We start from the raw sequence: 25354 nt of genomic DNA on the forward strand, positions 1-25354 counted from the left end.
GGCCCAGAAATCATTACCATCCAGTGTTTTCCCAGCCTTCTTTTCTTATCACCAAAAATAAATTAAGGAGAGGAACCATTATTTTCCTCCCTTCCCTCACCTTTGGTTCTTCATTGTGTGCAAAACCTTCTAAACTCTCATTGGCAGAAATATTCATTTGGTGGGAGCTACAAAAAATATTTCACTTAATAGTAAATTTAACCATCATGAAACTATGCAGTCAACTCTTAGTGGAGCTCTTCTACCACTACACCTTTGGGAACACAACACTCACAGTACTTTAAAAATGTAGACTGCAGGTATGAAGTAGAATTTACTACAGTGTAAGTGTAGGGTGATTTGGATTGGGATTCTAAATACGGGATTGAGCAAGATGAATTATTCCCTGGCTACAGTTTAAATTGCCAAATAGTAAACCTGTTAAGGTAATAGATAAGGGTTTCACACTCCAAATTGCAAGAAATATATTTGCATTAAAAGGACAATAAAGGTACTCTCAAACTACAGTTTGGATTTTTTTTTTTATCAAACTTAACATAGAATAGGAAGAGAATAAAGCAAGATTCTAGTGGCCTTAAAACAAGTGCTTAAGTTTTAGTTGTTATACTACATAAAATCCTCCTTTGCACAATGAGAAATGAGATGTTATTCTTTGAGAAGGACCTCAAACCCAATATCTTTGACAGAGCTTGTTTTATCACCTTGTTTCTCATACTGTAGATAACAGGATTCATCATAGGTGGGAGCATGGAATATATCAAAGTAAATGCCAAATCCGAATGTGAAGCAGAATTAGGGGTGGGCTTCAGATAAGCAAAATATACAGTGAATGTAAAGAAAGAGAAAACAATGAGATGTGGGAAGCAAGTTGAGAAGGCTTTCTGCCTTCCCTGCACAGAGGGGATCCTCAGCACTGCAGTGAAGATGCGCACGTAAGTCACTACAATGAAAATAAAGCAGCCTGATGAAAATATAGAACTTAGGAAAAGCACCCCTATTTCAATTAGATACAAGTCAGAGCAGGCAAGCTTCAGCAAGGCTGGAATTTCACAGAAAAACTGATCAATGACATTGGAGCAAAAGGGGGTTGCAAAGGTACCTCCAGTGTGTAGTATCCCATAAAAGAAACTGATGACCCATACAGCAGAAACCATTTGGATGCAGGACTGCTTATTCATCAACATCTCATAATGCAATGGATTGCAAATGGCAACATACCGGTCATATGCCATGACTGTGAGAAGAAAGAAATCAGAAGCTATAAAGAAGATAAAAAAGAGAACTTGAGCCACACACCCAGAGAAAGAAATGTGTCTGCTGCCCCTGAGGGAATTGGCCATGGCTTTGGGGAAGATGACGGATACTTGACCCATATCCTGTATGGCCAGGTTCATCAGAAAGAAGTACATGGGGGTGTGCAGGTGGTGGTCAGAGGCAATTGCAGAGATGATGATAAGATTTCCTGCAACTGCTGCCAGGTAAAACACCAGGAATCCAATGAAGCACATAATCTGCCGGTCCCAAATATTTGATAATTCCAGGAGCAGAAACCCTGGTCTAGATGTTGCATTAATCAGATGTTGCTCTTGAAGAAACATATTGCCTATAGAAGGAAGCAAGGGAGAGTGGGTGAAATGTGGACATGATATTGGAACATGTTGAAGTACAACACTTAAATATTACTGTTGAACTGGCATTATTATTTGTGGAAGCAAAAATACTCAGACAAAGTATTGACAAGAAAGTATTGAGAAGAAAGAATTTGCAATGTCCTGGGTGGGAGGGAAAGAGTGGCGGTGGGATGGGGGCATATGCTGTTCTGCTCTGCATTATTATTGCTATAATTAAAAGTGTTGGTAAAATTGCGTTTGAAATTGCATTGCACATTTTTTTAAATGAGAAAGTATCTATAAATCAGCCAGGTTATTATTATTATTATTATTATTATTATTATTATTATTATTATTATTATTTGTTTAGTTGCAAAATCTTGCCCGATCCATCACGACCCCATGGACAACATTCTTCCAAACTCTCCTGTCTTCCACCATTCCTTGGAGTCCACCAAAGCTCACACCCACTGCCCCAGTGACTCCATCCAGTCATCTCAACCTCTGCCAGTCCCTTCTCCTTTTGCCGTCAATCGTTCCCAGCATCAGGGTCTTCCCCAGTGAATTTTTAATACTGAAACAGAAATAGTACAAAGAAATATATGAATACATATTGCACAATTGTACACACTAGTATAGAAGTGTATGTGTACTCTCTGTGTACAAATGTTAGGTAAGAGTGAATATCAACAGATCCCTCCATATCTGCTTCTGAAGTGCAAATATTTAAAGAGGAATGGAACAAATGCCTAATTCACCCTGTCCAAAACAAGCAGCTGAAAATGAATGGCTGGATCCAAGGAATTTCAAGGTGCCAACCATGGCATTTCAGGAGGCTATGCTTACCTGTGGAAATAAGATGAGGAAGGCTTGCTTCCCCTGTGATCCCACCCCACTCCTCAGTTCAACAGAGATGGCCTGCCAGGTGCAAGGTGGGATGAGGAACAGTTTTGTTGCCGTGTTCCTATGTTTTTCTGGTTGTTTCAGATGAGTCCTGGTGAACCTGAAGCTGCAAGAGAGGATGCTCCGTCTCCTTTCCTTTTATCTTCATGATCACTTGAAAAGGAAGCACATTCTGTGAGATGTATGACCCAATAGGGACTGAAACATACTCAGTCTCAACCCTTACATGAGAACAGTTTGCAGCAGTGATCAGAGACATTGTGACATGGACACAGCCATGAGGGAAAAGGAGTCTCTGGGGAAGCACTTATTCTTCCAGCCCCAGCCCCTTGTTTCTGCTATCATGGATCTCAGCATTACAGGAGCCTCCATCAGCAGCCTTTTGCCCTCACCTGCTTTGGAGGCATGGGGGAAGTTGTCACAATGAAGTATCTGCTTCCATGTGTTATACTAGTACTATTTGTAATGTATCCATTTGAAGGGAAGACAGGGATAAAAATGGGAAAGAAAGGAAATGCATCCTTTATTCAGCTGCCAAATATAAATGTCTTATTTCCATGGAACTTTTTAAGGAAGGTCCTGTCATTTCCCCCCTCTTTCATAGGGGCTGTAGCCAGGGATTTTGGGTTATGTTTGCCCCACACTTCTACTGAGGAAAAGGATTACAATGCAAAATCGTGCCTTCCTGAGCCTTTGCTAAAGGTCACAGTGATTACTCCAGGGGGGCAACATGAGAAACATTTTTTTCTCAGTTATTTTGCTGTGGTGGCAGTAAACAAACATGTAGGCTGCAGGTTCTTCTACTACTGAAAAATTGGTCTCATATTCTCTCTGAAATTTCTATTACATTTCTCCTAATGACTTCCTATGGTGGGGCTCTGTAGGAAATTATGCAAAGAGGCTACTTTAATCTCTCTTTGCAAATTGATGTACACATGGAGAAAAGATTCTTCTTCCAAATAAACAATGGATATGAAGGGAATTACTGTAATCTCTGCTAGCTTCATCTGCACAGAGATAATTTTAGAAATCAATGCAACAGAAAATGTTGCTGGGAAAGCACACATACTATTAACATTGATTGTGAGAATAACTGAAGCAATCCTGAAATGATAGCAATACTTTGGAGGAGCTTACTGATTTTTCTTCATCGATTTCTCAGTGTCAGATATTGTTTATCTGCTAGTGCTGGAACATGGCTTATATCTCTTCTGCCAGACACAATGCTTTATAGAAATCCACCTACTCTTGGAACCATCCTGAAAGTGTGAGGTGGTGGGCTTTTCCACACTAGAGACATTGAGAAAGAAACTGGACAGCCATCTGAGTGGGATGGCATAACTTGGTGTCTTGCAAAAGAAGGAGGTTGAACCCAATGGCCTTCTATGATCTTTTGATACAGGGAAGGAAATTTCATAAAATCATTGAGTGTTCCTAGAGACTTGGTGTCACAAGGAACCAGCAGAGTTCAGCAGTGCCAATGTACAGTTGTGGGGGTGGGGGAGGGGGGAATCCTGCCCATTTTTACTACTATGAGTCAGAAGGACTGGCAGTACTTTGGCATATGAGAATAACAGAACATGTAATTGGTTACCGGTCGCCCTCTCATTGGTCTACATTATTCATGTAAATGCATGCAAATAAAGAGTGAGCATTCTTACATGATCAAGGACCATTGATAAGACACCTTCAGTTATTTTTTTCCCTTCACTCTGAAATTGCATACTGAAACCTTCACCCCAGCCAAATACATGTACAACTTGGTCCAACTCTGACAAGTTAGGATCCTTGACAACCCAAAGAAATCTATCTGCATTCGTATGCTGGAAGTCTGCTTAAAGGTTGCTAATTTAACACTGCAAGGTCTGAATTGAAGGGAGCGAGGCCAACACGGCTAATGCATAAAGAGAAGAAAATATATTCCACACTGATGCATGACATCTGTACATATAGCAGAACTGGATTGGCCAGATTCATGGAAAAGGACAATTTGAGGGTCGCCCAAATGTTTTCCAAAGTTCAGTTAGCACACACATTGCTGTCTTCCTGAGAAGTTTTCCTGTCTTCCCAGGCTGTTTAATTCTTGTACAGTTCCGAGTCAGAGGAAATTTGCAAAACACAAGAACAGTAAGAACTGGGCCACAAGTAGGTCTCCAGAAACTTGTTTATTTTGTGTTCATCTGCATTTTACAATCTCTGATAAGTTTGGATCCATGACAACACAAAGAGAACTACCTGCATTCACATGCAAGCATTTCTTTTAAAGGTTGCTAATTTAACAGGGCATGAGCTGAACTGAAGGAAGTGAGTGTGGCATGCCTGGAACTGGAGATGGCAGGTACAATATGTCTAGAATAAAGTGTTTGATGAATATAAACCTTCATGTTTGGAATGCAAAGGCACATTTAGCCTTGCAGAATTTGAGGGGACACAGCTCCCATCTCTTCTCTGTGATAGAGACAGCAGCTATGAAGTTAGAGGTTATTGCAGTGGAAGTGTGGAATGATTTGGGGCAAGATTCTAAATAGGTCATTGAGTGCAATGAATTATCCTGTGGGTACAGTTTAGATTGCCAAAAAGTGGACCCATTAAAGCAGATGGATAAGGGTTTCACAATGTATATTGCAGATGCTGAGAAATACATTTATATTCACAGAAAGGCTACTCTCAAACCATAGATTTTTTGAGAGATTTTTATAAAATTTGCAAGAAAATACGAAGAGCAGAAAAGTTAACCTAGAAGCTATATCTTCATAACAAGTTATAACATAAGTTTTACATAAGATGATGCACAGAATTCCCCTTTGCAAAACAAGAATTTGTTTTCCTAGAAGAAAACCTCAGACCCAATACTTTTGACAGAGCATGTTTCATCTTCTTGTTTCTCATGCTGTAGATGATTGGATTCATCACTGGTGGGAGCATGGAATATATCAAAGTAAATGCCAAATCCAGATCTGAAGTAGAATCAGAGGTGGGCTTGAGATAGGCAAAATACGCAGTTAATACAAATATGCAGAAAACAGTGAGATAGGGAAGGCAAGTTGAGAAAGCTCTTTGCCTCCCCTGCACAGACGGGATCCTCAGCACTGCAGTTAGGATGTGCACATAAGTCACAAAAGTGAAAATAGAGCACCCTAAGGTAATGATAGCAAAGAAGGAAAGGACTCCTATTTCAAACAAGTTCAAGTCAGAGCAGGCAAGCTTAAGTAACTGGGGGACTTCACAGAAAAACTGATTGACAACATTGGAGCAAAAGGAAGTTGAAAAGGAGCGTCCAGTGTGCAGTACTCCACAGACAAAGCTGCTGATCCATACAGTGGAAACAATTTGAATACAGGCTCATTTGTTCATCAAGCTCTGATACTGGACTGGGTAGCAAATGGCAACATACCGATCATACGCCATGAAGGTGAGAAGAAAGAAATTGGAAACAACAAAGAAGAGATAAAATACGGCTTGAACCACACACCCAGAGTAAGAAATGTGTCTGCAGTTCATGAGGGAATTGGTCATGGCCTTGGGGATGATGACCGGCACTTGGCCCACATCCTGTACAGCCAGGTTCATCAGAAAGAAGTACATGGGGGTGTGCAAATGGCCATCCAAAGCAACTGCAGAGATGATGAGAAGATTCCCTGCAACTGCTGCCAGGTAAAATAGCAGGAATTCAATGAAGTGCAGGATATGCAGTTCCTGAAGCATTGAGAATTCGAGGAGTAGAAACCCTGATGCTATAGATGCATTAGCAGGTGTTCTTGCTGAAGAACCATGATGCCTATAGAAAGAAGCAAAGGAGAGTGGTTAAAAGGAACACTTGATATGTTATAGAAATGTTATAATAATAATAATAATAATAATAATAATAATAATATTGCACCAAATTGAACAGTAATACTGAAATAATAATGTTGTGCCGAGATTATTATTCGTGGAAGCAAAAGTGCTCAGAGTAAGTATTGAGAAGAAAGTGTTTTGCTTTCTTTGAGAATATCATATATGTTTCAATCAAATTACCGCTCCTAAGTTACCATGTTCTGGGGTGGGAAGAGAAGAGCTGTCAAAAAGTGTTGAAAATTTGTAACAAAGATACTTCTCCCACTTTCTTTTTATGAGGACTCACAAGAAGCCCTCCAAATACTAAGTAATTACCTAGAGGAACCTGTGGGTGATGTGAAAGAAATTTCATATATCTGCACAGTCTGTCATGCTATGTGATGCATTTTGCTACTCATTTGTCTTGCTGGATTTCTTCTTCATGTGTACTGAGTCTTTGAAAAGTTTTCTTCAGTGCTTTTTTGGAAATTGCAGACAACCCACTTTTATATTTACATGAGACATTCTGTAGGGGATGGGATAGAAAAGATTTTCATAAATAAATAAAATAAATATTTAGTTTCATAATCACAGCAGTAGGTTGTCTTTGCACATATTTGAGCAAAGAAAAAGGGCTGCAAAGATAAAGCAATGACTACATGTATATGATATGTATATGATTTTAATTGCTAATATTATTTCCTTATTTTATTCTTTGGCCAGGGTGACTTATTTTATATTGTTAATTCATTTTATATTTTTAATGTATTATATTTTAATGTTTTGTGAGCCGCCCCAAGGCATTGGCGAATGGGGCAGCATAGAAATTGTCTAAATAAATAAAGGAAGGTGTATAAATGAAAAGGCAAATGAGAGCAAGGAATGACAGATTACCAGTCATGGATATGGGGTGTGTGTGTAGACAGAGAGAGAGATTGGCAGAGATTGGAATGACAGGGAGCAAATAACAGAGGAAAAAAACCCATTTCCAATTCTATATGACATGAGAAAAAATGTTTCTAAATATTCAGGGACATAGAGAGGATATAGCAAGTTATTCTTCAATGTAGTAGCAAAACAATAAAGTAACTGTCAGCGCATTTGGCCAATATTGCATAAAATGCCTCCTGAGGATGGGCAATTCTCTCATGCCAGCCACACCCAGGAGAAACTTTAACTGCCTCATTCAAACGCTTAGTGTACCCTTTGAAAGCATTGCCTTTAAAAATGTCCGAACATCTTTCCTGCAAAGGAATCTCCATATTAACATCATCTTTCATACAAAGTGGGATGGCTCCTCTTGATCCTGACTTGGGTATTTATGGCAATCCTGTCCAGCAACTAGTTAAGGATAAGCATTATCTTGGGCTTGGGGAATCTCTGGAAAGATAGCAGGGAGAAAGCTGAAGAAACTTCACTCACAGGAAAAGTGCCCGGGTTGCCACAGAGAAGTATCTGCTCCTCTGAAGGTCAATTTGGAGAAGATGCAATTAGAGGTTAGACCTCCTGTGAAGGTCTCTTCTGCAGTCTACAAAGAACAGAAAATGAAGTGAAGTGAAGTAAATCTAGCTGTTGCTATCCTTGAGGATACAGATCTAAAGTAGACTTGAGCCACACATCCAAAGTAGCTAATACATCTGTTATTTAATAAAGAATTAATTATAGATCTGGAAACCATGACTGAAAGGTGGCATATGTCCCATGTATGCATAACCTCATTTATCAGAAAGAAATGTAAGAGGTTCTGCAAGGGGTGGACAGATGCAACCAAAGAAATTATGGGAAGAGTTTCTTCTGCCAGGGGAGAAAAAAACAACAACAACAAGAAGTAAGGAATCTAATGAAGGACAGAATCTGATCGTTTGAAATTTATCACGGATGAGGGCCCACTGAGTCATGAATAATAGAGAAAATACATGGGTTCCTTTGTAAAAAAAAAAAAAAAATCAGCTAGATTTCAGGTTCAGGAACTAGTCCTACTGACTGTGGGACTGATTTACCAACCACTGATCAGGGAGGCTGAGAAGTTTCCAGTGCAGAGTGGAGGGTCTGCACAGACAATGGTCACCTCCACACACTTCCAGCCTGCATTTCAGCCAGACTGCAGCCAGTTCCAGATGTCCATCTGAGGCACTTTGGAGGGCAAGGGAAGGAGGCTGGACTACTGTCTAGAAACCACATGTCCTGACAATCCCAGCCTTCCCCCCTCTCCACTACCTGGATGATTCTTTAACCCCATCTGCAAGCCCAAGGAAGGAAGGGGTGAGAGTGCTCAGCTTCTGATTTTGGATCTCAGCATCTGACAAATGCCATGGTCCCTAGAACCTATTTGGTGGCCATAAGAGCACTCTCTAAGTTAAGGATTTCTTTCACACATGGAGGAGACTCTTTTGTCCCCAGTTTTCTTTTCTTTAGCAGCCCTCCCAGAGATCTCTCCATATTGTTGGCCTTATGTGGGCTAGTTGCACCCATCCACACCATCGCCATAGTGACATAACACCCTCCCTGCTTCATCTCATAGATCTCCATTGCCAAAATGATTTCTGTGCACCATCTGCTTCTACACTTGAAGGTTGGCAGAAGTATATGCTGGTAGCAACAAAGTTCATGCAAAGAGATGTACATGCATCCATCTTCCCCTTAATGACAGAGGTGACTTGTCTATATGGCAAATTCTTTTCTTTGGCTAGTCAATGAGTGTTCATCAGAAGAGCCAGCAGCAAACAATTCTTCTCCATGGCAGGGATAACAAGTGTTAGCTACCAGTCCCTACACACGTTCATCAGAAGGGTGCATGAGGTCCCCTTTTAAACTATTTATTTATTTTATTATTTATTTATTAAAACATTTCTATGCCGCCCCTTGCCGAAGCCTCGGGGCGACTCACAACACAAAATAAAATACAATAAAATACAAAAATAGCAATATAAAATAGATAACAATATAAAATAAATAACAATATAAAAACTATCTCTCCATCCTGCAAGTGCCAGGAGGGATCCTTTTGAAATTGCATTTTGAAATTATAGAACATCCATGGAGCATCATTTGGAGGGGAGCAGAAAGTGGGAAGGGAATTATGTTAGAACAAGGTATCAAGATTAAGGATACATTGAGTAAGATGTCCAATTTAATTTTTATACAATATAAAGATCAAGTTGCATAAAAGGAAGAGAAGGACATTTATAAACACAGGAAACAATCCAGAATGGGAAGAGCCTAGAATCAGGTGTTAGGAATTAAACCTTCCTCCCACTTCTCTTATTAGGACTGATGTCCTCCATTCAGTTGGCTAAGCAACAAAAGTAAAGAAAACGAGGGTGTAGGAAACCCCTTCAGCGCTTGCACTACAATGGAATACAGGGGTATAGTTGAAAGTTCCCCATGTGGCATGCTAAAGTTCTAAATTGTACCTAGATGACTGCCTTTATACTATTGAAAGAGAGAGAGAATATCAGAACTGCAAGCAAAAGTAATGCGATTGTATCTATGCTGAGAGTTCACCTTTGCATAACTAGACTGGATGAAGCACATCTAGAAAAGTATCTTACTCCCAACAGCTTTGACACAGTATATTTTATTTCCTTGTTTCTCATGCTGTAGATTATGGGATTCATCAAGGGGGGGACCATGGTATATATCATTGTAAATGCCAAATCCAGATCTGAAGTAGAATTAGATGTGGGCTTATAGTATGCAAAATATCCTGTGAGTATAAATGTGGAGAATACAATGAGGTGGGGAAGGCAAGTTGAGAAAGCTTTCTGCCTTCCCTGCACAGAGGGGATCCTCAGCACTGCAGTGAAGATGTGCACATAAGTCACAATGATGAAAATAAAGCAACCTAATACAATGAGAGCAGATACAAAGAGAATTCCTATTTCAGTTAGGTACAAATTTGAGCAGGCAAGCTTAAGTAACTGGGGGATTTCACAGAAAAACTGATTGACAACGTTGGAGCAAAAAGGGGATGCAAAGGTGCCTCCAGTGTGTAACACCCCATAGCAAAAACTGATGATCCATATGGTGGTAACCAGGTGAATGCAAGATTGCTTGTTCATTAACATATCATAATGTAATGGATTGCAAATGGCAATGTACCGATCATAAGCCATGGCAGTGAGAAGAAAGAAATCAGAAGCTAAAAAGAACACAAAAAGGAGGACTTGGGTGACACACCCAGAGTAAGAAATGTGTCTGCAGTTCATGAGGGCATCTGCCATGGCTTTGGGGAAAATGACTGACACCTGACCCACATCCTGCATGGCCAAGTTCATGAGAAAGAAGTACATGGGTGTGTTCAGGTGGTGGCCAAAGGCAACTGCAGAGATGATAAGAAGGTTTCCTGCAACTGCTGCCAGGTAGAAAACAAGGAATCCAATGAAGTACAGAATTTGCAGTTCCCGAACCTTTGAGAATTCCAGGAGTAGAAACTGTGACAGGGAGGATGCATTAATTAGCTGTTGCTCCTGAATATGCATGGTGCCTATGGAATGAAGAAAAATTATTCTTGTTACAATGAGGATCTGAAAACATAAGAAGATAATCTGCTGATTTAACTATAGTAGTAATAATACCTGATCAAAGTATTTGGGAGAAAGTTTTCATGTATTAATATATCTGTATCTGTTTTGTTGATCAATCTGTGTGTTAGAGGTTTATCCTGTGTTATTTATCAATTTGACTTGGCTAGAGGGAGAAAAACATGAAAGAAAAGGCTACATCCTTCAGTCAGCTGATAAAATTCTATTTAAATTTTCAAATTCAAGTGAGTTTTTATAGGAAGATATTTTACAGGAAGGTTTTTAATAAAACATTTACATGAATGAGCTACCTTTGATGTGGTTTGCATTTCCTGGAACAAGAGAGATTCTAGCCAGTAATCTTGGTCACTTTTGCCCCACAATTCCTCTGTGAAAAGATACTACAGTGTCAATTTGAGCCTTCCTGGGTTGTTGCTAAGACTCAAATTGATTACTCCATTGGGGTAACATGAGAAACATTTTTCCATTTTCCTGTGGTGAAAATAAACAAATATAAATGCTGCAAATTCTTCCACTACTGCACATTTGGCCTGCATATGCCATATGCAGTTTAAATTGCTGTGTACATAGAATTGTACAAATACAGTATTAATTCTTATTATGCCAAAGAATTAATGAGGAAGAATTCACTACTCCTTCCCTGCTCCTGGAGAGAAAATCTAAAGATAGAGAAATAGCTGCATATAGGTAATAAAGGACTGACAAAAGGTGAAAAGCTAAAAGGAATGAGAAAGGTGGGAAGAACTACTGATGACTGGCAAAATTTGAGATTCTATGAGATAGAAAGACAATTCTGGTTTCAAAGTTAAATCCCCCCTCCTCAAACCTCAATTATGTGGTATCTAGTCAATCATTATGGAGAGTCAACTGAAAAACTGCAAATAAATGGTTTCACCTGCATCCAATGAAAGGGTGAATCATTTTATGAAAATATTTAAGGCTTTCTTTCAGTAACTCCCCCCTACACACACACACACACACACACACACACACAATACTCCAATTTCTTACCTGTGGTCTTTTATTCAAAGACACAGCACATTTCCCTTTTAATTAGATTTCAGTGACAGCTCTTGATGGGGACAATGGATCTATATTAAATCTATCAGTCATATTTATTCAGAGTGTATCAATTTCATAACTATGCCTTCCCTTCAGATTTTTGTGTGGGGCACTAGAAAAATAGTCCAGATTCCAGAGCTAAGATAAATAGTTTGATTGATGCCAAATTCATGAACATGGAGAGAATAGGGAAAAGAACTATGTGAAAAGCCTTCCTATGAAAACTTCCTTGAAATCTGGCTAAATCCCTGCAACTGCCACCAGGTAGAAAACAAGGAATCCAATGAAGTACAGAATCCGCAGTTCTTGGATGTCTGAAAATTCCAGCAATAGGATTCCTGATGAAGAAGATTCATTATGTAGGTGTGCCTCCTTAAGAACCATGCTTGCCTATAAAAACAAGCAAAATGCATTGGTTCATATGGAAGTCTAATATCGTAAGAGATGAAAGTGTGGTATTTAGAATATTACATTTGCTTTATTAGCACTATTAATACTATTGATAGTAGCAGTTGTTGTCCTGCTAGTAGAACCCCTGGAACTAAATATTTTTGAAATTGCTTTGTTTTGCTTTGCTTTTTTCAGGATATTATTTTTATTCCATTTTGTAATTTGTCATCTGCAATGGACTGAGAGGGAAGGAATGTGTTTTATTTTTCAGTGCACTGTCCAAAATCCATTTTAATTTTAGGAGGTAGTTTGTAGTTTTAGTTCACAATAGAAGAGGATCTCCCCCATTATTCTTTTTCTGTCTATTCATGAGGGTTCACTGGACACATTGGTCAGCACCATGAGCTACATGGGCTAAATGTGCCCACCACCAAAACCTTACACCAGTTCCAAACTGCTCTGATGAGCAAAGTTTCCCATTTTTCAGAAAACTGTCACTGTTAATGCAGATTTATTTGCAGTAAACTCGTACACAAGATTTAAAAAACACTGATCAAAGTCAATGAAAGCAAGACCAAAAAAAGATCTCAACAGAGGTGAGGTGGGGAGAGGCAGGCAGGGGAAGGGAAGGGACAAAAGTCTCTGCCGTCCTGAATTCAAAGTGGCAATTTCACTTATTATTTTTACTTGTTTTTATACTTCCCAATAACTGAAGTTGTCTGGTTAGTTCTCAACAATTTCACAAAAGTACAAAAAATAAAATGCATATACATATACAAAAAGTATTAATATTTATTTGTATAAGTAGCTATGGGGTTTGTCATCATTTTTATATTCTGTTGATTGGTGAGCACAGTTTCATTAATCTCTCATTTCTCTGCTTTTGTGCTCATGGACAGAAGCTTCAGTAAAATTTCCATCTCCACCTTGTTGGGCATTTAACCATGTAACTAGTTTGCATGACCAAAGAGTGAACTGTAATTCCTTGAATTCAGTAACAGAAAAAGGGTTTGAAGACAAGGAAACAGATGGATAAATTGAAAGTTAAAAGAAAGTGAAGAATAGGAAAGAAATCAGTAGCAAAAGTGGAAAAAACTAGGACATTTGACTCAAAAACAAAGTGGGTGACTGAGAATGTTGCAATTCACAATTCCATATGATATAAAGATTATTCTACTTCAAAGGGAAAATAAAGAGATGTACGGATATGCAGATTTGGGTAGGGAATCCAGTAATTTATTCAGAAAATATTAGGTGCAATATCAAGGAATCTTAACAACAGTAAGATTATGTGTCCATTTCAGAAAACATTCACTAGAAAATAGCAAATCATTTCTTGCATCTTCAGCTATGGGAAGTTTAATAATCCTATTGAAACACCAAACACTTTGCTAAACAACGTTCAAGTCTTACCTGAGAAGGCAAGTTTAGTAAAGCCAAAGTGAATTGAAATCAGCCTTCATTAGTAGCACTTGATGCAATCTAAGGATAACTGTCGGGGATTAGTCAGTTAGTTTGCTGGTTTCATGCAAATACAGAACATTGAACATTTCCATGAAAATTTCATTGGGATTTCAGGAAAGCAGCTCATGTGTAAAGGCTTTGCTGTATCCAGGCCTTCATCAGCAGAGGAAGAACTGCTGCGAACTAACATGTATCCAAAGGAAATTATGATAGGAAGGAGAATAGGCAGGAGGGTAAATTTTTGGCTTATGCTGTGTGGTCATTGGAGGAACCACTGAAATGAAGCCGTGTAGGACCTCTTCTTCACAGATTTCTCTCAGCTTCATATATGCTTGCCCTCCCCAGTGTTGTAGATGAATGTATATTTCTCTAGATATCCTTGTCCTTTTATAAATGTTCTCTTGGATCTAGAATGGAGATGAGGGTTTGTCAAGGTACAGGCTGGGAATTTATTCCTATCTCTTTATTGCCCTCCCAGGAGACCAGCACAGCTTAGTAGTGCAGGTATATGCAAAATGCATCAATTCCTGAGAGTGCCATCGCATCAGCATGATTTGGTAATGCTGGCAGTGTTTGGGTCCAGAGGGTCAACTGTACAGCAAGGATGTCATTTTCCTTTCCTCTACAATTTCAACTGCATTTACCTTCAAGCATTCTTTAGAGAACAGATAAATACAATTGTAAATGTGAACAAGACCACATAATTGTACTGAAATTATATTGCCTCAGTAAGGGTGCAATCACATTACCTGTTGACATATGGAAAGACACTGGATTAATTGAAGTCCTAGCTCTAACATCCCACTCTTTTCCCCTTTGAATGCCTGTCATGTGTTGATGTTAAATGTACGTGTTCAGAGTGTGAGGACCCCCCCCTTTTTTTTTTCTTGTTGGTCTGCTGATCTTACAGGAGTATTACTGGCACAGAGATTTTAGAGAAAAAAAATTGCTTGACGTACCTCCACCCACCCATTCATCCATATGTAATTGCTTCACCGTTTGCAATTTCTCTATTTAAATGAGCTAGAAGGAGAAAAAAACAGAAAGAGAAGTCCGACATCTTTCTATCAGTTCACAAATTTCATTTCCAATTTTACTTTTCTAGCATGGTTTTCTATTTCAGCAGGCTGAGGTGAGGGAGATTAAAGGGAGGACAGGGTCATTCCAGAATTCCTGGTGAACAAGCAAGGATTTGCTCTTCATCTTTTGCCAATTCTTTCTTTGCCACATCTTTTTGGATTGTAAGCCTATTGGGCAGCGACACTCAATTTTACTTGATTAGAGGTACACCACTCATTCTTCTATTTATGGTGAGGAACAGCATAAAATGTTTCAAAGAATGAATAAATGAAAGTAACATTCCATGAAGAAACTCTTACTGGTTTTTTCCCAGAAGTACACCACTAAAAACCAAGCACACAAACTGGTGTAGCAAGCCACTGTGATCTTATTGTTCTCTCCAGTTTAATAGTGGGGTAAATTGAATTGGAACTTAACCCAGGATCAAGTTCATGGATTTCTATTGCAAGACAGTGAAACCATTAATGTAACGAGATTATTTTTGACAGGTGCTAATAGATAGTTATGTACTAACAGAAGCGAAATGCTTAAACTCTCCCTATTCTGCTATTATGGTTCTGCTTTTTGCGGAGGATATAATACAATAAGAAGAAAGCAAAAAGATACAACTGTTCAGTATATTTTTACAAGTATATCTACCTTAAGTTGACTTGTGGCATTACATGAAGATTACCTTTGCAGAACAGGAATTGAGAGGTTATTTCTACGAAAAGACCTGGTGCCCAACAGTTTTGAAAGGGCACGTTTCAGCTCCTTATTTCTCATGCTGTAGATGACTGGATTCAGCAAAGGAGGGACTATGGAATATATCATCGTAAATGCTAAATCCAGAAATGAGGCAGAATTTGAAGTGGGTTTGAGGTAAGCAAAATCTCCAGTAATTATAAAGATGGAGCAAACAATGAGGTGGGGAAGGCATGTTGAGAAAGCCTTTTTCTTTCCTTGTGTAGAGGGGATCTGCAGCACTGCAGTGAAGATGTGCATGTAAGTCACCACAATGAAGATGAAGCAGCATAACCAAACTATAGCACCTAAGAAAAGAACTCCTATTTCAATTATATACAAGTCAGAGCAGACAACCTTCAACAAGGCTGGAATTTCACAGAAAAACTGATTAATGACATTGGAACAAAAGGGGGATGCAAAGGTGCCTCCAGAATGTAACACCCCATAGAGAAAGATGAAGATCCATACAGCAGAAACCATTTGAATGCAGGATTGCTTATTCATCAGCATCTCATATTGTAATGGATTGCAAATGGCAACCAACCGATCATATGCCATGACTGTGAGAAGAAAGAAATCAGAAGCTAGAAAGAAGAGGAAAAAGAGGACTTGAGCTACACACCCAGCGTAAGAGATGTGTCTGCCATTCATGAGGGAATTGGCCATGGCTTTGGGGAAGATGACGGACACTTGACCCACATCCTGCATGGCCAAATTCATCAGAAAGAAGTACATGGGGGTGTGCAGGTGGTGGTCAGAGGCAACCCCAGAGATGATGAGTTTTCCTGCAACTGCTGCCAGGTAGAAAACAAAGAATCCAATGAAGTACAGCATCTGTATTTCCTGTGTGTTTGAGAATTCCAAGAGCAGAAACTCTGAGAAAGAGGATTCATTAAAGAGGTATTTCTTGTTAAGAATCATATTGTCTATCAAAAGAATTCAAACAGAGTGGTTAGAATGCAGTCTTCATATCATAACAAAGTGAATTGCAATAGTCTAAAACACTAATTTTCAGATTATTAATTTCATCATCAGTGTTGTCATCACCATCATCACCATCATCAGTTGCTTTGGTACTGATAGAACTCCTGGACCTAACATTTGAGAAAAACTCTCCTCTGCTCTGCTCCTTTCCCTCTCCCTCTCCTGATACTGTTTTGTAATTTGCCTTTTATAGTGGGCTGAAAGGAAAGGGAGTTGAAACCAGTTTTATTTTTCAGTGCACTGACAAAAATCCATGTAGAATTTAGAGAGGAGCTTGTGATTCTATTTCACAACAGAAGAGAATCTCTCCTGTCATTCTTTCCCTATTTACTTAGGAGGGTTCACTGGACACATTGGTGAGTACCATGAACTATATGGGTTACCTGTTTCCACCACCAGAAGCTCACACCTGCTCCAAACTGCCCTGATCTATACCCTTTGTCAGTAAACTGTCTCTGCTTATATAGATTTATCTGCTGGAACTTTTTCTTAGGATGAGAGACCCTGATTGGACACCATTCAAGACAAATAATTGGAAACCTTCTGTGCAGAGTGCGGAGTTAAAACATGGGAGCCACTTTCACAAGGGGTGGTGATGGCAGCAACTTGGATGCCCTTAAAATGGGAATAGACAGATTCAAACAGTATGAAACTATCAAGAAGTACTCATCATAATGCCCGCGCCCAGGCATTATGCCAGGCTATATTTGCTGGAGAACCTGAGTGGTTGTCCTTTCAGGGTAGTGAGAATCAGCTTCACCTTCTTATGAACAGACTGCAGGACTAGACAGGAAATCAGTCTCATCCAGCATGGTTTGTTTTATATTCTTGCTCTTTCATCCTCACATGAATATCAATAGTACACATCAGCATCAATAGAAAGTGAAGTTACTGTTACCTATGGTAAACACTTGCATGCATGCATACATGCTAAACACAGGTGGCAAAAGGGGCCAGTCTGAGTACAAATCACCTGTTAAGCATAATCAGGAGATGAGGTACAGCTGTCAAAGCCAAACAGGAATCATGGAAGGACAACTGGCCTCTTCAATCTCCAGCTGATTTTTGCAGCTTCACAGGGCTAGTAGAGGCCCAGTAGGGTTTACCTCATGGCAAAAGCCCTTGCCTTGGGTCTTGAACTGTTTGCATGTAAGGCAAAAAAGTTCTTTGGCTAATGGATCCATATTGAAAAATAATTGGATAGGCAAGTATTGCAAGGCCCCCAATCTGGAAGTAGCCCTAACCTTGTGAGCTCCACCAGCCTCTTTGCTCACGTTTGTCCTCTACTTCCACCCATGTTTATCAGCTTACTTAGAAGTTCTCAGCTCACTTCTGTATTTCATGTATTTATGACATGCAGGACTGACTTTTCCTTCAAGGGCCCTCAGGTGTGATATCTACTCCCATCAACCTCTGCCTAATGAATCCAGAATCAGAAAATATACTTCTAACATGAAATTAAAAGAGCAGAGTCTGAGAGCAGCATATTCCTGCATGTAGTAGCACACTTGAAATACGTATAGGTAATTTCTTCCATAGAAAATGTAGGTGGGGAACTGGGCAATTACAGAACACATTAAGTGCATGGCTTTCCCAACTCAGGAATGCAAGCCCAAGTAATATTCCTGAGAGTGTGGTAATACACAGCAGTTATGTTGAATGTGTCTGAGAACAGCCTACAAGAGAGTACAGGAATGCACAGGAGCAATCCTGCAGAGATTTAGGCACACTTAAAGTGACTGATGTCATTGTACCTAATTCCGCAGTAGATTATGACAGTGCAGATTACATGAATTAAAGCAAATAGCCTTTCAACAGCATCCTTGGGGATACTTGGGAATCAGTGAAGTTGGCACACCCAGCCATCTGTTTCATGATCAAGGGATACATATATTTAGATTTGCATTCACATATGTTACCTTCTACAATTTTAAATATTGGTACTGGAACTGGCCCTTTGGACATGCCATAAAAACAAGCATGTTTGTCAATGAACTGATCTCCAAGGATATTAACTGGACAGAATATTTATTTGTACACTTTGTTATTCATGTCAACCTCTTCCTCAGCATAATCTCCACACTGCTACTGCATCTGCACAGTCACATTAATCCATACCAACCAGTTAATATCCCAGCCTTAACAGCATTCCTTCCCACAAGTGGAGTCCATTCCCCCATTAGTTGTCCAATTATCCCTTGGGAGCAAACCAGAAATTCCATTTTCATCATCAGGATAAAATGGGTTCATGTGTCAAGTCTGTTTTCACAGACTTCCTACTTTTCCTGTGTGATTCTTTTGAGAATATTTGCCATGTACAAAGACACTCACAAATACACACACTATACATGTTCTTCAAAATAGCATTTAAGGAGAATCCAGAAATTTCAGCTAGTACAAATCAGAGCTGTGATAATTATGGGCATATTCCATAATTGCCCTTTCTCATCCACAATTTGTTTTCGGGGGAGGCATTCAAACAGCTGGTTTTCACTTGTTTAGCTCTACACAGCTTTTAACTCAATGGGCATTTCACAGCAAGCAATATACATTGTTCAGTGCATGCCATGAAAAGCAAAGTCAAGCTCTTTCCTCAGAGAACTCAACCTACTCACCAGATGGTCACAAGTTTCCCACAGCAAGGCAATTTCCATACTCACTGCTCAGTCCTCCCAATCTCACTCTTGTCACACATTCACCAGAAAGCAAAGTTCCCTTCTGTGCTGCATTCTTCCATAAGGACCTTAGCTATGTCTTTGTGATTGGGTTCTGAAGTGTGTTTGGAGGTGGGTTATCCCTCTTCCATTTCCCTAGTGTACCTCCATCTCTGAAAAGTATTCTAACTACCATTTCTGTAAAGTATCCTAAACATTTTCCCCACAATAATCTCCTTCCTTGCAATCATACACTTTATTCTTGTTTCAGAGAGTAAGTAGGGTGACTTGCATACCTTTCAGCCAATAGGAACAAGCAGGGTGATGCTGTGTGTATTCCTAAGGAGGTGAAGGTAGTAGAGATCAGATACCTAAAGCAACCCCTTCCACTGCTGCTCTTTCCACAGACTCTATGATATTTCCTCACCGCTAACTCCAATGGAGCTCCCAAGTCCAGATGTCACAAGAAACTGCAGTGAAATGTGGAAACCTTTGAACTTTTGTAGTTTCAGGAAACCAAAGATACATGTTGAGCCATTGCAACTGTGCTTGGATAACATGGCAGACCAACAATGCTAACAATTCACCATGGCTTCTGGTGAAGTGCAAATCCAGCCAAAGCTTCATGTCACACTTACTCACATATTTGTCTACCTGAACGTTAAGGTCACCACAGCAGTCTTTTTTCAAATGCCCACTCATCCTGAGCCTTGATGAGTGGCAAGAACATGGAGGGCTTTTTGGTGTTAGCCCCCATTCTCTAGAGTTCCCTCCTAAGGGAATTCCACCTGGCACCTGCAGTACTGTCTTTTCAGTGCCAAACTAAGGCATTCCCTTGGTCCCAGGCAGTTTAAATCTAATCTATACTGAGCTGCATATCATTTCTTGGAAAAATTGTGACCACATTTAGGATAGGGGTAGGGTCTGTTTTGCTTTTTGCCAGTTTATATTTAAAGGAAGGGGGATCCCTGATAAGGCAAGGTCTGTGATAACACAGAGAGACCAGTTGCATTCAAACAAATGTGAGCAGAAGTTCCTTTCAGAGCTTGCTATTCGATTCAGCAAAGTCTGAATTGATGGGACGGAAGTTGGTCCATATAGGTGACAAGTCCCAACTTTCTAATCACTTAAAGGCCTCTTGTATTCAGTATGCAAGAAAACGTTTAGCCTTCCGTTACAGGTGATACAGGTTTTCTGCATTCACAACCTGTGTGAATTTACACATGAAGTCACTTTCTTTCTCACCTGTTCCCAGTAGCAAGATTTTGTCAGCTCAGAGCTAAGGGAGGTGGAAGGGGAGAAAAGTCTTCCTAAAAGAATTATTATTTCCTCTCTTACCCACCAATCCCATATCTCTTGTATGTTGTAAACCGGTGAGGTTTTCTTTTATCTGAGTGTACGTGCCTACTACAGGGAGGGAGGGAGGGAGGGAGGGAGGGAGGGAGGGAGGGAGAGAAAGAGAGAATCTAAAATGGGGTATGGCAAGTTGATTTTAACTGTTTTCCTGCTCAGTTACTCCATGGCTAAAATTTAGATTTCCAAACACTGAACCAATTCATATAAATGGATAACTCACCATTTGGCATTTGGTGAGAAACATATTTCTATTAACGCCATCATGAGCAGAACACATTAAACGCACCATGCTGTCTCACTATACTTCTGATTTCTTATCTCAGTTCTGAGAAAAATATGTATCTTCTTGCTTTGTTTTTATATGTTAAATGTTGTTATTACAGATACACAAAATTCACTTTTGCAGAACAAGACTGGAGAACACTTTACTAGAAGACCAACAAATACCAAATAACCTTGTCAGAGCATGTTTGATGTCCTTGTTCCTCATGCTGTAGATTACTGGATTCATCAAGGGTGGGACCATGGTATATACCAAAGTAAATGCCAAATCCAGATGTGAGGTAGAGTTAGAGGTTGGCCTGAGGTAAGCAAAATATCCTGTGACTATTAGTGTGGAGAAAACAATGAGATGAGGAAGGCAAGTTGAGAAAGTTTTTTGCCTCCCCCGCACAGAAGGGATTCTTAGAACTACAGCAAAGATGTGCACATAACTCACAACAATGAAAATACAACACACTAAGCTAAAGATAACAACTAAGGAAAGGACTCCGGTTTCAAACAGGTTCGATTCAGAGCAAGCAAGCTTAAGTAAATGGGGGATTTCACAAAAAAACTGATTGACCACATTTGAGCAAAAGGGAGCTGCAAAGGTCCCTCCAGTGTGTAACACAGCACTACAAAAACTAAGGATCCATACAGTAGTAATTATTTGAATGCAGGATTGCTTATTCATCAGCTTCTCATATTGCAATGGATTGCCAATGGCAACATACCGATCATACGCCATGACAGTGAGAAGAAAGAAATCAGAAACTATAAAGAAGACATACAAGAGGACCTGAGCCACACACCCAGAGTAAGAAATGTGCCTGCAGTTCATGAGGGAGTTGGCCATGGCTTTGGGGAAGATGATGGACACTTGACCCACATCCAGTATGGCCAGGTTCATGAGAAAGAAGTACATGGGGGTATGCAGGTGGTGGTCAGAGGCAACTGCAGAGATGATGAGAATGTTTCCCACGACTGCTGCCAGGTAAAAGGCAAGGAATCCAATGAAGAGTGGAATTTGCAGCCCTCGAATATTTGAGAATTCCAGGAGAAGAAATTCAGATTGGACTGTTTCATTGTTTAACTCTTGTCCCTGAAGAAACATATGGCCTATCAAATGAAGCAAGGACACAGTGGTTAGAAAGCAGGCTTAATATGTTAATATGTGGGGTTATCATACTTAAAATATTAATTAAAATCTCACAGTATTTATTATTAGAAAGTTAGTACATAGTTGCAGCAGTGAGCATCATACTGACATGTGCAAGCTTAGTAAAAGGTATTAGTAAAAGTATTGGTAAAAAGAACATTAGTAAAATTGGTTTTTTACTAATATACAGATTTATTGTTTCATCCTTTTTAATTCACAAATGGGCATCTTCAGTTGTATGACAAAAAGTCATTTAAATATTATAGGGGGACAATTTTTGCAAGTTCTCTGTTCTCTGGGAAGGTTCACATGAACCCCTCCACATATTCAGTGAGCAGTGAATGGCATTCTTGGAGTTCTGCGCACCTGGCCCACCACAACTACAACCCTTTCCATGTTGGTCTTGGCAGCCTTTCTCAATCTGCCTAGCAGTACACAGGATTTGGTACTTCCTTTTTCCAACTTCAGACTCCACCAGTACAGAGACTTGGTAAAATGCTTCCCACTGCTTGGTCAGAAGTTACAGACCGCCATCTTTCAAACTTGGCTTCCTGGCCAGAGAAACAAACTGAAGTTGTGCGTATTTGTCTACTGAGCAATGTTAGAATGATAGGAAACTAGCTGCATAGCAGTGACAAAGGAATGATTCTAAATGGAAAAGTCAAAGCAACATGAGAAATGAGAATGGAGTGAAGTTCATAGGTTAAATGCAAGTGTGTTTGACATGGAAATCAGTAACTGGAGGACATTTGTATTTATATGTAAGATAAAAGCATCTGGTTCAAATTTACACATACATGCACACACAAACTCAAACATGGGATACAAAAGTTATTCAGTAATGTTATATCAAAACAACAAAAGAACGAATATTAAATTTGTCCAGCATTTTATATAGTGCTTATGAGAGTTCACACTGCCCACCTGAGACCTGAAGCAACTGAATAAACATACCAAAACTCTTGTTCCTTTCAATTTACTCTATCTCCATTTGCTCAAATATCTGAGCAGGAACCTCCAGATGAACATGAAATTGCACTGAAAATGATGTCACTTCTGATGCTGACAGTCACTCTCTTTTGCTCAAGAGATGCCATTCATCCATGCAGGCCAGCAAGTTGTTACCTGAAATTTTCAGAAAATATTTGAGCATCTCACATAATAAAAGATGCACTTACTGTATAGAACAAATTAGCCTCCTCTCCTGAAAATTTGCTGATATGGTCAGGAAAGAAGAAATTACTTGAACACAAGTGGATGACAGATTATCCCTTTCCTCCTCCTGTTCTTTCAAGTGTATATATGTATATGCCTTTTTTCAAGGCATGAATACTGCTTATTTCTAATATTAATCATGATCAACAGCACAAAATTGCATAGGTGCAATTATAATAAAATAATTGCATAGTACTTGGGACTTCCTAGCCCCAGAAGTAGATCTCTCCTGGTGAAACAAAACTTGGAGTAATACAATGTCATGGGATGGAGACAGATGGATATTACTAAATTTGAGTTGTGGTGTAAGGGCAATAAACTTACATGATTATTATATCTCAGATTGTCTATGTTATATGTGGAAGTCTTCTATCAGAGGACAATTATTTCTGCTGATGAGGACTGACTCCCATCATTTTTGCAAAGAGCCCAAGATGTGCCCATCATCCTTCTCCTCTATATTTTATCCTCACAACTCTCTGTGTTAGGTAGAGTCAGTGACTGGTCACAGTGATCCAGGAGGCTTCATGTGTGAGTAGAAACTCCAAGCCAGGTATCCCTGCCTCAGACGAACACTCCAGCCCCACACTAAGATCTTAGCATTATGCCTACATGCATGAACCATCTTTGGTTTCCACCACATGTGGAGGCTTGGGAGAGGGTAGACTCTGTTCACAAATACTCTGAGCTTGTTTACAGGGCAAAGGATTTCCTTTCTTTCACCTTTCCATATTTAGACATGTGGGTTGTCTTCACAATGCCTACCAGAAATGATGTCACATGAGAGCAAAAATACCATTACAAGGCCTGTCATGGAGACAGCCACAGCCTGACCTATTTGTGGAAAGGAAATACAGTGCATTGTTGTGTTGTCCTCTCCATCATTGTACTCTTGCATTATTAAAGAAGATTTCTATATTTTCCTGAGCTACCAACATGACAGTTATGTATGAGAGTTATACATGAAAGGTATGCATGAAAAGTATGCTTAAGGCAACAAAACTGGAAAAGTTGATGGGGGAAAATGTATTCAGGAAAGTTCTTTTCAGCAAGATCTTACTGCCAATTTTCTCTTACATCAACATAAAGCTGTAAGAAGTTGGGTTCTAACTACTCAGTACCCCAGTAATTTCTCATCTGCAATTAATTTTTGGGCCAATTCAGGGTGCTGGTTTTGACTCTACAAAACGTGGTGAGCCAACATCCCAAACCCCACCAGACCCCACATTCTGAGGCTTGTGTATGGCAACAACAGACAGGGCTTCTTTGTTGGTGGTGCCCCAGCTCTGGAATGCTCTCCCAAGAGAAATCCTCTGGACACCCACACTGACATCTACTCAGTTCAAGGATAAGACTTTCCTGTTCTACCAGGCTATTCATATAAATTCCTGAGCTGCATAGCATTTGCTGCTAAAATTGTGGCCACATGTAGACATGGTGGAATTAGTCTGTTTTATAACCCCACACACACACACACACATATGTCCAACTGACAGGCATGAATGGTCCATGAATCACACAGAGAGTTCTATTTCCATTCAGGCAAATTCAGATTGAACTTCCAGAGCTTGCTGATTCCAGAACTTCCAGAGCTTGCTTCCAAAGCAAGGTGTGAAGTGATGAGGGTGAGACTAGTATGCTTGGAAATGTAGGGGCAGTGACAGCAAGCTGGCCCCAACTGTCTGAAGAACTTCACCCTTCATGCCTTCAAAATGCAAGTATGCATTTAGAGTTGTAGAATTATATGCAATGCAGCTCTCACTTGTGCTGTGTGAAGGCACAGCATCTGCCCTTCCTCCTCACACACTTGAAAACTCTCCTTCCAAGCAAACAAGCAAGCAAAATTCAAACCTGGACCTATGCTTCTGAAATGTTCATTCATTCATTCGTTCATTCATTCATTCATTCATTCTAGCTTGGGCCATATCTAAGCTCTTTATCACTTTCATAACAAGTGCACACAGAAAACATGGGGTGACCCTCTAAGAAGGACATTTATCTCAAAGTTAATCAAAGAAACAGGAAAAAGTTTTGGCAGCTACTTTTAAAAAACCATAAAGATGTAAAGGTGACTAGAAGAAGGTGCTCTTCATACATTTACCAAGGTACTCTGTTGTGGTTCATATTTGT

The 25354-nt window shown here is 39.6% G+C and overlaps 4 protein-coding genes and 1 pseudogene across 4 annotated transcripts; all 5 read right to left on the bottom strand.

The window, feature by feature from the left end:
* Window positions 1–587: 587 nt before the first annotated feature.
* LOC123020167 (olfactory receptor 14A2-like) lies at window positions 588–1598 on the bottom strand. Its single transcript, XM_044423595.1, has one exon. The coding sequence runs from the start codon at window positions 1596–1598 to the stop codon at window positions 588–590; it is 1011 nt and encodes a 336-aa protein (XP_044279530.1).
* Window positions 1599–5288: 3690 nt separating this feature from the next.
* LOC123020168 lies at window positions 5289–7591 on the bottom strand (annotated as a pseudogene).
* Window positions 7592–9829: 2238 nt separating this feature from the next.
* On the bottom strand, window positions 9830–10810 carry LOC123020169 (olfactory receptor 14A16-like). The gene has a single exon (XM_044423596.1). It carries the CDS (start codon window positions 10808–10810, stop codon window positions 9830–9832), a length of 981 nt encoding a protein of 326 aa, XP_044279531.1.
* Window positions 10811–15538: 4728 nt separating this feature from the next.
* Window positions 15539–16516, bottom strand: LOC123020170 (olfactory receptor 14A16-like). The gene has a single exon (XM_044423597.1). The coding sequence runs from the start codon at window positions 16514–16516 to the stop codon at window positions 15539–15541; it is 978 nt and encodes a 325-aa protein (XP_044279532.1).
* Window positions 16517–20983: 4467 nt separating this feature from the next.
* On the bottom strand, window positions 20984–21964 carry LOC123020171 (olfactory receptor 14A16-like). Its single transcript, XM_044423598.1, has one exon. It carries the CDS (start codon window positions 21962–21964, stop codon window positions 20984–20986), a length of 981 nt encoding a protein of 326 aa, XP_044279533.1.
* Window positions 21965–25354: the final 3390 nt, after the last annotated feature.

This window comes from Varanus komodoensis, unplaced genomic scaffold, assembly GCF_004798865.1.
Source record: "Varanus komodoensis strain SLA01 unplaced genomic scaffold, ASM479886v1 scaffold142, whole genome shotgun sequence".
In the NCBI taxonomy this organism is placed as follows: domain Eukaryota; kingdom Metazoa; phylum Chordata; class Lepidosauria; order Squamata; family Varanidae; genus Varanus; species Varanus komodoensis.